Below are 11,335 nucleotides of genomic sequence, written 5' to 3'. Positions count from 1 at the left end.
ATCAAGGCAGAGAGAATGCTGCTGCCAGACCAGATATGGACTCCTGGGGCCCATGAGAGATTGACAGAGAAAGGTAACACCCTGCTGGCATTTTCATTGACAAAGAGGCAATGGATCTGGAAGAACTAAATAAGGGGAAACATGATCTTTCATAGGAATTAAGTAATAAAGACTCTATTTTACAGAAAGCATTTTTAGAAAGTGTAGAAACAGACTGACTTAGCTGTGAGGTATTGGAAAGGAAAAAAATGACATGATGTCCCAGAGCACAGAGCAATAGCCTGTGACTACAAAGAAAGGATCTAGAGAGTGTCCTCATGGGATGTATACTGAAAGAGGATTGTCATCAACCTAAAGATGAAGAAACCAAGATGGATGTTTAGAACATCAATATTTGGATGTAGGAGTATGATGCAGTAGTACACACCTATAATTGCAAATACTTGGGAGGCTGAGGCAGGAGGATGGCAAGTTTGAGACTGTCCTGGGCAACCTAGTGAGACCTTGTCTCAAAGTTAAAAATAAAATGATCTGGAAATATAGTTCAGCTGTAGTACTCTCCTGGGTTCAATTCCTAGTACTTCATAATTTTAAAATTTAAGATATCGGAATATTGGCAGAGCCAATATATTCCACAACTAGTCTGGAGTGTGTTTTCAGACATTTTCAGAAAAGTTATTGGACATTTTTATAGAATCCTAGGCTTAATAACAACTATTGAACTACATAGATTATTATTGTTGAGGTCAAGACTTGTACTCAAGCCTAACATCCATATTAGACCCCAAAATGCTCATTTAAACTAAAAATTTGTTCTGTGAGATATGTTTACTTAAGTGCATGAAATAACTTGAAAAAGTATCTTCCCTGGATGTATAACTAAGAATGGGAATAAAAATGACAAATAGAAACACTTATTTATATAACTCAGCAATTTTTTCACCTCCTGGGTTTTTCTTTGGCCTACCCAAAACACATTCCATTAAATATAAACACAAAATGCATAGCCAATACTTTAGTTTTTATTGCTTTTAGCTTACATCATTTAATTTTAGTTGAGCAAATTCTTAATGAACTACAAAGTGACATGAGTTGAAATGAAACTAAAGTAATAATACAACAGGGTTACATGTGTGAAGTAATACCATTGAGAGCATAATGAAAACAATGCTTAAGTTAAACACAAAAGGCATGCAGAATCTCAAACAAGGAGTATTTGGACTTCCATGTCAATGTCATAGACTATTGAAGAACTCTTTCTATTTTTGAATGAATAATTCATTTTATTGATTGGTGAAATTGTCTTTAAGGACAAATATGGACCAGAAAGATCTACAGTACCTTTTGCCAAATTTATCTGTAGCCAAAGCACAAAACTGCTAGTTTTATCTATAGGCAGAACTTCTTTGAATTGTCCATTACGGTAATAGGCAATTCACAAATGTCCCTCTGCCTCAGCACAGCAGGGTGAGATGTAAAAGCAAGATGATCTGAATCACCTCAAATGCCACAAACTTAAGTTCTCAGGGTACTGCTGCAACAAACATGACTATTATCCATAGCTTGTTTTATTACATCCCAGACTATTTTAGTTTAAAGCTGCCTTTATCCTGAATTATAATGTATATATCACCTGCAGAGTGATTATTTTTACCAAATTAACATAGAAATAAAAACATAATCAAAATGGAAAGCAAGGGCATCTGGAAATCTTTCATTGGAAGTTTTAATTCATATTTAATCACCCAATTTGCCCAAGAAAATTTTGTTTTAAGCCTTAACTATTAGGTACTAAATTGGGCATAACATATGTCTACTTCTGTTTCCTGGGACTTGTTAGTCACAGAAATGTAGGAGAAACCATTGTGCTGTCATTTAGGAAATTTTCTTTGGAGGAACTGTGCTACCCAAGAAGAAAATTAAAAACCAATAAGTAGTACAGATTAACCCTGCAAGATAGTGGCTGAAATTCTCCCACTGACAGACTGTAGACCAACATATAAGATTTGGTAAGCAATGTAACACTTTCTCTACAGTACTTTTAACATTAGTTTTATGTTTAAAGCCTCCAGAAAAAAAAAAAAAAAGTTCCATTTCACTGAGAGTGAATAAACATCTCAGACCTACTGCTTTTTCTCTGGTCAGTCACCAATCCAGTCCAAGCCTAATGTCAAAAGCCCAGGTTAAAGAAACCGTTAGTCAAAGCTCACTTCTCAGTGAATATCAGCAAGGGTCAGATATTTTACAAAGATGGAAAACTGACATGACATGCCAAACATTGGTCTAAGAATCCACAATCCATGGATGTCTGAATAGAAAAACAAGTTGTCCATGGGATTTGGAACTATCACTGTAACTTTTGAAATGTTTAAAAAGAGATATGACAGCATGTCAAGACCAAATAATCAAAGAACTAAATATAAGCATCCTTCTTGAAAATGCCAAGGAAAGAAAACTTTAGAACAAGAAAATACCTCATTTGAAATGGAAATATAAGGATTACTCTGTTAATGTGTAAGTGGCTTTTTACATATGTCCTACATTTAAAAGATTTTTTGGACATCAATTTATTGGAAATATGAGCCTTTTAACTGGCAAGGTGGTACATGCCTATAATCCCAATGATTTGGGAGGTTGAGACAGGAGGAATGCAAGTTCAAGGTCAGCTTCCATAACTTAGTGAGACCATGCCTCAAAATAAAAAATAATAAGGGCTGGGATGTAGCTCAGTGGTAGAGTACCCCTGGGTTCTATTCTCAGTACTACCAAAAAAAAAAAAAAAAAAAAAAAAAAGAGAGAGAGAGAGAGAGAGAGAGAGAGAGAGAAAGAGAGAGAGAATAAGTGTGATAAATGTGAGCCTTTTTAAAAGAAAATTTTCTTCATAAACACTTAGTTTCTAACACTTCAAACAGGGACCATCATGACTACCAGATACACAAGTTGAAGACCCCAAATAAACACATTCCTAGTTTGAGGAAACACTTGTGGCTATTTATACACCAGAAAGTCACTTAACTCTTTAGTGCCTGGGATATGGAAACCTATAATACAAAATGGTCAAGAAGAGGACCCTTCAGCTGATACTAGAAAGAAGGACCATGTGACATTAAGGGAAGAAGTCACCTGTACTCAGGCACATGCTGTGCATATGTGACATCCATAAACAAGGAACTGTGGGATGGGAAGTTTGAAATATAGGAAAGTGATAGCCTATGTCAACAATCCTTGACCAATGAACTCTTGGAACGCCTAACTTTAAACACAGGCACACATCAGCAGTAAAAGGAGAAAGAAATCACACAAACAAATAGTTTATACCAGTGGATCCTGAAGATATAGACTGACATAGTCCTTGACATTGAAGTTTTCACCTCCACGGTGATAAAAGTAACTTTGCATAAGAGCTGTTCTCATTTATTAGATCACACAGACAAAACATTGATTCCCTATATACCTGGTACACTGTATTGAGTTATTAGAGGAGAGAGTATCCACCTAATTATTTATCTGACTCTTATCTTCCTGGAATGATACAAGATATACATAAATAATATATTTTTAAAGTTGTTATTCTTTTTTTGTTCTGACACAGAAAATCAGGGAGGATTTGAAGTGTGTATCTTATGAACTGGAAAACTCAATCTCATTTTCCAGGAAGTCTGGATGGTAAGGCAGTTAAAATTTCAGAATCTGGGGATTGACAAAACAAAATTGTAAAGCCAGTAAGTCTCTGAACAAGATTCTAATTCTGTTCAGGCCTCAGTTTCCTTAGCTGTGGAATAGAACCAATAAGGTCTATTTTCATAAAATTATTGAAAGTATTAAATAAGGGTCAGGATTTAACACAGAGTTGGCACATGAAGACAAAGATCATTATTTGTTGTGTTATCTGGTATATCCTAAAAATTTCACCCATCACTGGCCTGAAGAATGACTGAACATCTGTTTTTCAACTTATGAATCATTTTCCTAAAATCAACCTCAACAGTTTTGTAGTTCATTCTTTTACCTCTTACTTTACCAAACCACCAAAATACCAGGACAAGTGTTCTGCCCTACCCATCAAACCCTCCTCAGGATAAGTCTACCTAATCTTCGTAGAACCCAAACTCTTCACCCCTCCCTCTATAAATGGCATCTGCTTCTGCAAGTATCCCTTCTCATTCCCTCCTCTACCTCTGGCACTTTCTTATCCATGTCATTTAGAAATGCTCTGTCTGCACTCCTTTTTTTTATCCCACCAGCCATGCTCATGTTAAAGTAAATCCACGTTTTGTTCCCACTAACCAGTGGGGGCTTCTGGATGCCATAATGCAGCCCTGAATAATCTCATCTGGGGATGATACACAAGTGTCAGCCCCACAGACCATCCATCGCCTACAGACTGACTTCTGATCAAGTTGGATTCCATTTGTAGGCACTTGTCTCAAGTGTATGATTACCCTCTTTTTGAAGTATTCAGGGATAATTCTATATAGCCTGTCTGTTAGGTATTCACATGCACAATGACTAATGTTTTAAGCTATTCTTTATTTTGCTTTAATATAAACTATGTTCTTGTTCATGGGAATTGATTAGAAATGAAAAAAAGTCTTTAAAAATTTAAATCTTTTTCTGTCTTTTAGATGTCTAGGATAGTGCTTAGCCTTGATTAGGACAAGTTCAGCTACATACATCTAGTTTTAATAGCATCCATGTTTTTTCCTAATGTGACCCCAAGGGTCAAAACGAACACTTTCTTTTAAATTTTGATTCATTGTACACAAATGGGATACAACTATCATTTCTCTGGTTGTTCATGAAGTAGAGTCATACCAGTTACATAATCATACATGTACAAAGGGTAATGATGTTAGTCCCATTCTATTATTTTTTCTTCCCCCTGCCCCCTCCTCACCCCTCATTTCCCTCTACAAAATCCATCCTTCTTCCTAAAATGAACACTTTTAAAATACTTCATATGTAATGCTTTCATCATTAGGCCTTCCTTGTTTATTTGGTGGTATCAGGCAAAATATTAACACTGAACATATCCTAATGGTATGGGAAGAGAAGCCAAAAAAAGGAGTTTCCCTAACACCTCAGCTTGTAGAAAATTTCCTAATTTACTTAAAGAGAATTATTAAAGTAACATTCTTTCTAAGTGCATACCCCTAAACTTTCTGATAGGAGAAACAAATATTTTGGACCTTAGAAACACAAAATAAATACTTGATTCCTAAATATACAATAGGTGTGTTTTCTTGGAAAAAGACAAGTTGATAAAAGAAAGTACAGTTTTCATTGAAATTGATATTCTATCGCCTATCTTGCTAACCTAGACAATCATCTATGACAATACAGAAGCAGGCTGGTGATTTTTCAGTAAGTTCACTAGAGAATGGTGGATAACACCAGGAAAAGTCTCAGATTTCATTCCACTCACTTGGCCACTATACAGAAATCCGTATCCATGGGAACCATGATCCCTAGCATAAAAGTATGTATTTGACACCAAAAAGAATAAGAATGTTTTGGGGACTAGAAAGACTAAAGGAATGATTCTGCTGGAAATGAAAACTTGTGAATTTAACTGAAATCCTACAGAATGTATTAGTAAAATTGTTGATGCTTAAAGAGATGAGATTTGGGATCACCCTTAAAGTGAAGGTGTAGGGAGACATGAAGATGCTGGCCTCATTGTTACATATCAGTCTTTTTAGTCACTCATTATTGAATTTGAGGAGCATTATTAGGTTTGAAGGCCCAAGTTGGGCATTTAACTCTATACTTACAATTTTAACTAACTTATCAAGGTAGGGCTTGAAAACTGACCATCTTCAAAACTTTTTTTAAAATGCAGGATTGCAAGAATAGTCCTCTCTGTAGCTCTGGGACCCTTATCTTCTGTACAAAAGAGATTTATGGGAAACATATATATTGTTGATCCTAAGTTAAAGGATTTTCAAAAGTCAAAAGGCACTCTTATGAATATGAAGGGAAAAATTTATATATATAAATTTGGGATGGGGGATTGATACTGGGAATTGACCCTAGGGCCTCATGAATGCTAGGGATGTGCTATACCACTAAGCTAAATCCTTAGCACCTTTTTACTTTTTCTTTTGAGGCAGGGTTTTGGTAAGTTGCTCAGGTTGGCCTCCAAATTGCAATACTCCTGTTTCAGCCTCCCAAGTAGCTCGCATTTGACATCATATCTTCTAACACACTGTATGTTTCACTCATATCATAACACAAACAGAAAGTAATGATTCACAGATTGGCGTACAAATTTGATGTTTGACTTTTTTTCCTGATTCATTCAAGAGCTACTCAGAAATTCATTAGAACAAAAACATTTTAATCTAATAATTTTTGTGATAGAGATTTATATTTTTCACCTTGTATGTTTGGTGAAAATCTTTCAGTTTTTATAATTAAAAGAAGAATCTTTAATTACTTAGATTCCATGGATATTTTCCAAGTCATTCTGACACTAGTCTAACATTTGGCAGTAAAGCAGGTGGCTGACCAGGGATGGAATGGTCCTTGTAGCTGGTATAAAACTTCTCTTTCCTCCGAAGTAAATTTTTTAATATGTAAATGCATATAAATTGATTTCACTAGAAGAGAAGGGTGTATTCTAAATAGCAGGATCAAGAAAATATATTATCAGAGGAGGTACCAATCTCTATCATATACTTTCAAAAGCTTCATAATGGGCCACCAAATTATCATCCTTGTTAAGAAATTTCCAACATTCCTCTGAAGAAGACTACAAATAAGTCCAATAGAAATATGCCTATTGAACATATTTATTTACCTGAGCTTTATAATGTATAGATTTGTTAATATTTTTACTGCTGTTTTTGTTTTTTTTTTTTGCATAAACGTTTGCATTATCATAGGTTTGAATTAAATCTTCAAATTCTGTTCACTGCAGGAATTTGCTCAGGTGGACAGATGTCTTTCTCAGTTTTGTGTTACTGCCCCTTTGGTTACTAATGCAAATTTACTCCTGGAACTTTTGCAGAGTTAAAATTTTTTATTATTTTGTTTAATTACAGTTTTCTTTGAGCTAAGCTGCTGGAAACCTTCATGTATTAAAGAGAAGTACTTGCTCACATATGATGTTGGATAAAATGTCACTTTTATTTCAAGAGATAAAAGTTATTTGGTAATTGATGTTCAATACTGCATTCTACATTCCAACATGTAGAAAGACAACATAGAGAGCCAAATGGACATTATATTTTCTACATGAGACTCTTCCAATTTTTGTGCATCTGGCTTTAGGAGCTAAGATAAAACAGCTACACATTTGATGACTTTCAAAGAAAATTCGTTTCTCAGCTAAATGATGAGATCACACTAGAACCCAAGAGAAGGGTCTGACACAGATGCTCTATACTTAAAACAGAATACAAGGGAGCATTTCAACAAAAGAAACTGCCATTTGCCTCAATTGTCCAGATAGTTCTGCAAAACACAATCATTTGAATTATCTAATTTCTTTCTTGACTGCCTTATTTTCTAGATATTTGACTTTGTTCAGAATAAATATTTTGGGCAAGACTGTAGTGCAAAACAGAAAGGAGTTAATTGTCTTAAACCCCTAGAAAGTTTGCGCACAGAGCCTAGGCAATTCAGCACTTTGAAAAATTAAATAATTCATTATAATTAAGGGAAATTAACATTTCACTCATAATTAATGCCAGTCTATTAATGAGATCCTTCTTTTCCCATAGCATTTTGTTCAATTTACCACATATGATTATATGTGCTCTTGACCTTTATGCTTTCTTGTATTTAGTGACTCCATTTACCCAAACTGGTCTTCCTAACAGCAATTGGTGTTATATGAAAAACATTTTTTCATCAATCTAAAGTAACATGGTTGTTGAAATTACTCATTAATTGACAATGTTTTACAAGTGAGAAGTTACATTTATAATGTTGTTATGATAAAATAGAATATGGAATTAATATTTTTAAAATCTTATGGATGGAAACCCCATGACCAAAACAAAATAAAGATGAGGCTTAATTCCTTCATATAGTTCACTGAAAGTCCAATAGGAAAAGGAGAGAGAGAGAGAGAGAGAGAGAGAGAAAGGGAGATAGAGAGAGGACACTAGATTCTGACGCTATTATAAAGTCCATTATAACCTCATCTCTGGATGAGCACAGTTACTGGACCTATAAAATGACCCCCGTGACTTTTATTTAAAAGAATGTTATTAAGATCACTCCAGCTTCATTGCCATTAACTCTGTTTCATAGTTCAATGGTACAATTCACAGAGTTATATTTTACTCAATGCCAAAAGGTTTTTCAAACTGGCCTTTCTTTTAATTACAATTGCAAGCAGATACAAATGATTTTTAGAGTCATGCAGAACTCTGTATACTTCTGTTATTATAACTTACTCTGGAACATAGTTTAGTGTCTCACTTCCCCACGTGATAGCTCTTTTACATGTGTGTTCTGATGGACCCAACACTCAAAAGTGCAGAACTCCTGAACACAATGGAATCCTAAAAGCTATATATGTGGCATCAAAGGTCACTGTAGTCTGCATAGTATTGATAAAGCATTTTGTTAATAACCCAGACTGACCTCTAAAATCCAGTAACGTCACTGCTCAAATTTGGTTAGATAGATGTTTGATTGATCGGTTGACAATGGAAACAAATATGTAGAGGCTGAATATTTTTTCCTATAGCAGGAGTCACATATTTCTGTCAGGTGAGGTCAGGTGAAGACAGTATGGTGATTAAGTGAAAAAATATTTTATAAGGTCTTTTGTTTCCATTGAACCTAAGTTGAGTTAATGTCAGTGTTTGAATTTCACAATGAAGAGAGTGAAGGTACTCGAATTATCACAGATAAACAAGACTCACTTGTGTCTCCTGTGTTCATTGGTAATGAATATAAGATATTCCCTGTGATGGGACAGGCTGAGTGGGGCCTAAAGGCATCATTCACTTAACAAGTGTGTGTTGACTAGTCATTATATGCCGGCTATGACAATGACATGACCCCAAATATATGTTACTTATGTTGTTTTAGTTCCCGGTGTTTTTTTTTTATGGTATTTGTGAGTTAAACTCTGAAACTTAGTGAAATTACAGAACTAATCAAGTGTAAAATAAAGCAGGGTGGTTAGCCAGGACTTTGTAATTTGAGCGCTAGGGTAGACTAGTGCTTTCAGTAGATTTGTCTTCCTCTAAATTCACTCATGACTTGCACTGGATGGATTTTTTTCCTTGCCGAGCCTCGCCTGACAGCTGCACATGTCTCCTCTGGCTTCTCTCTTTTAATCAAGGGTTTTTTTGCTGGTGCCTTCATTCTCCACATCACTACTGGGTGCCGGGGCCCAGCAGGACTCTGGATTCGGATGATCTTGGTTGAGGCGATATAAGACATTTTCACTGTTTGCACCACAGCATTCATTAGATTTTTGGCTGCTTGGATCAGGGAGGTGACACTGTCCAACTGTAAGGAGAAAAAAAAAAAAAAGAGAGAGAGAGAGAGAGAAGAAAGAGGAGAAAAAGGTATTTTTCAAAAATGTAATTAGGAATTTAAAGAGATTTAGTAATGTGGAAGCTGAGAACCACTCTGCTTTTACCCCAGAAATGAACAAGTTAATCCTTACTTTATATATCTATATGTGATTACTTACATCATCCTATTGTGTTCTTTTAGATCATTTACTATTTATCTGTTGCATAAATATATCCATATTTTACCCTGTAAGACAGCAACTTAGATTAATTTCTTTGTCACAGTTTTCAGTGAAATCATATAAATTCTTCAGTACTCAAATCCATACCATAATACCATAATGTTATACAATCACTGCTTTCTTTGAAACATATTTCTCTGTTTCCAGGGGGTGATACTGTGCCCTTTCTATAAAACAGGACTGTCTTCAATAAAATCCATGTTTTATATAATTGAATATGAGTAACAACAGGAAGTTGTTCTCAGGAATTATAGTTTAAGATAAATCCTTTACTCAAACGTGGGTGTTAAAATGCACATCTACCACTCTCTTTCATGAATATTTCCTAAACAATTGTGTCTAAAAGCATTTCTTTTTTAACCTAGAACTGTTATTCTATTATGCAGTCTGTTAACATAGAAAGAGCCAACACTTTACAGTCGAATAAAACCTAAATTCCAGATCTCCCATTTGTTAACTTGGGGAAATTTTTTAATCATTTGATTCTAGTTTCTTTAGTCATGAAATAGGAAAAGTATGTTTATTAAAGGTAAATAATAGATGTATGTAAATGAGTATAGTCATTGCTAAAGAGTCTGTTGCTATTAAATATGATTTACTTTGTTAAATGATGAAGATGCATTAATGAAATTACTAAATAAAACTTTTCCCCACATAATCCTGTTTTTGTTATATTTGTCTGGGTTGCTCATAAAAACAATATCAGGAAAAAATGAAGTGATATTCCTAGACTCTTGCAAAATACCTTAGAGCTAAGTCAAATTGATTCATTTTTATACTACCAGTGCCTTTTCCATTATTTTAGTTTGGCAGATTGTCATCCACAGCCAACTCATGGGAAGATGTGCCTCCACTGTCACCCCTCTGTGATGTGTGCTGTCAGAGTTGAGACTCAAACACAGGCTCTGTAGTTACTAAAATCCATCAGCAGCTGCCTGGCCTGAGTACTCTACCTTTGCTGTTCAAGGAGTCTCATCTCACATACAGAATAAATGAGCTAAGGAAAGCAGTAAGCTAAGGTTATGTGCCTGGGGCACTGGTCTAGCTGGTTGCTTCCTGGGAAGAAATTTAATTAGTTCCATTATATGCCAAGCCTGAAATCCTTGAAAAGGTAACACCAAAAACATATATATAATTTGAAAGGCGGTAATATTTGGCAATGACTCATCGGTACATCATTTTACTTACTGAAGCCAGAAATGTAAAATCTGTGCATGTGGCAGGAAAATGTCACATGCTTCACAAACATTAAACAGGATTTCATCAAGCACTCATATGTAATTTGGAGGAAACTTAGAGCTTCTGAATCTGTACATAACTTTAAAAAACAGGATTTTGAACAGAATAACTTGCTGTAATGGTTTGGATACGAGGTGTTCTCTAAAAGCTTCTGCATTAAAACAGGAGGTGAAATGAATAGATTATGAGAGTTGCAAAATAATCAATGGATAAATCCATTTTGTGGATTAATAATTTAACAGAAACTGTAGACAAGTGGGATATGGCTAGAGGAAGAGGGCCACTGAAGGTGGGATGCCTTGGAGATTATATATTTTTGTCTCTGACTCTTCCCACTCTCTGCTTCCAGTCTGTCAGGAGCTGAACATA

General features: G+C 35.1%; 1 protein-coding gene across 3 annotated transcripts in view; it reads right to left on the bottom strand.

The window, feature by feature from the left end:
* Positions 1–1,002: 1,002 nt before the first annotated feature.
* The window catches only part of CTNNA3 (catenin alpha 3), a 1,874,587-nt gene continuing 1,864,254 nt past the window's right edge, over positions 1,003–11,335 (bottom strand). For all 3 annotated transcript variants that reach the window (XM_079135772.1, XM_079135773.1, XM_079135774.1), the window contains exon 18: positions 1,003–9,477. In XM_079135772.1, the coding sequence (XP_078991898.1) occupies positions 9,190–9,477 (288 nt within the window). In that variant the 3' untranslated portion in view covers positions 1,003–9,189. The remainder of the gene's footprint in view (positions 9,478–11,335) is intronic.

The sequence above is a fragment of the Sciurus vulgaris genome (genome assembly GCF_902686455.1).
Source record: "Sciurus vulgaris genome assembly, chromosome: 4".
In the NCBI taxonomy this organism is placed as follows: domain Eukaryota; kingdom Metazoa; phylum Chordata; class Mammalia; order Rodentia; family Sciuridae; genus Sciurus; species Sciurus vulgaris.
This window is presented reverse-complemented; position numbering and strand designations above follow the sequence as displayed.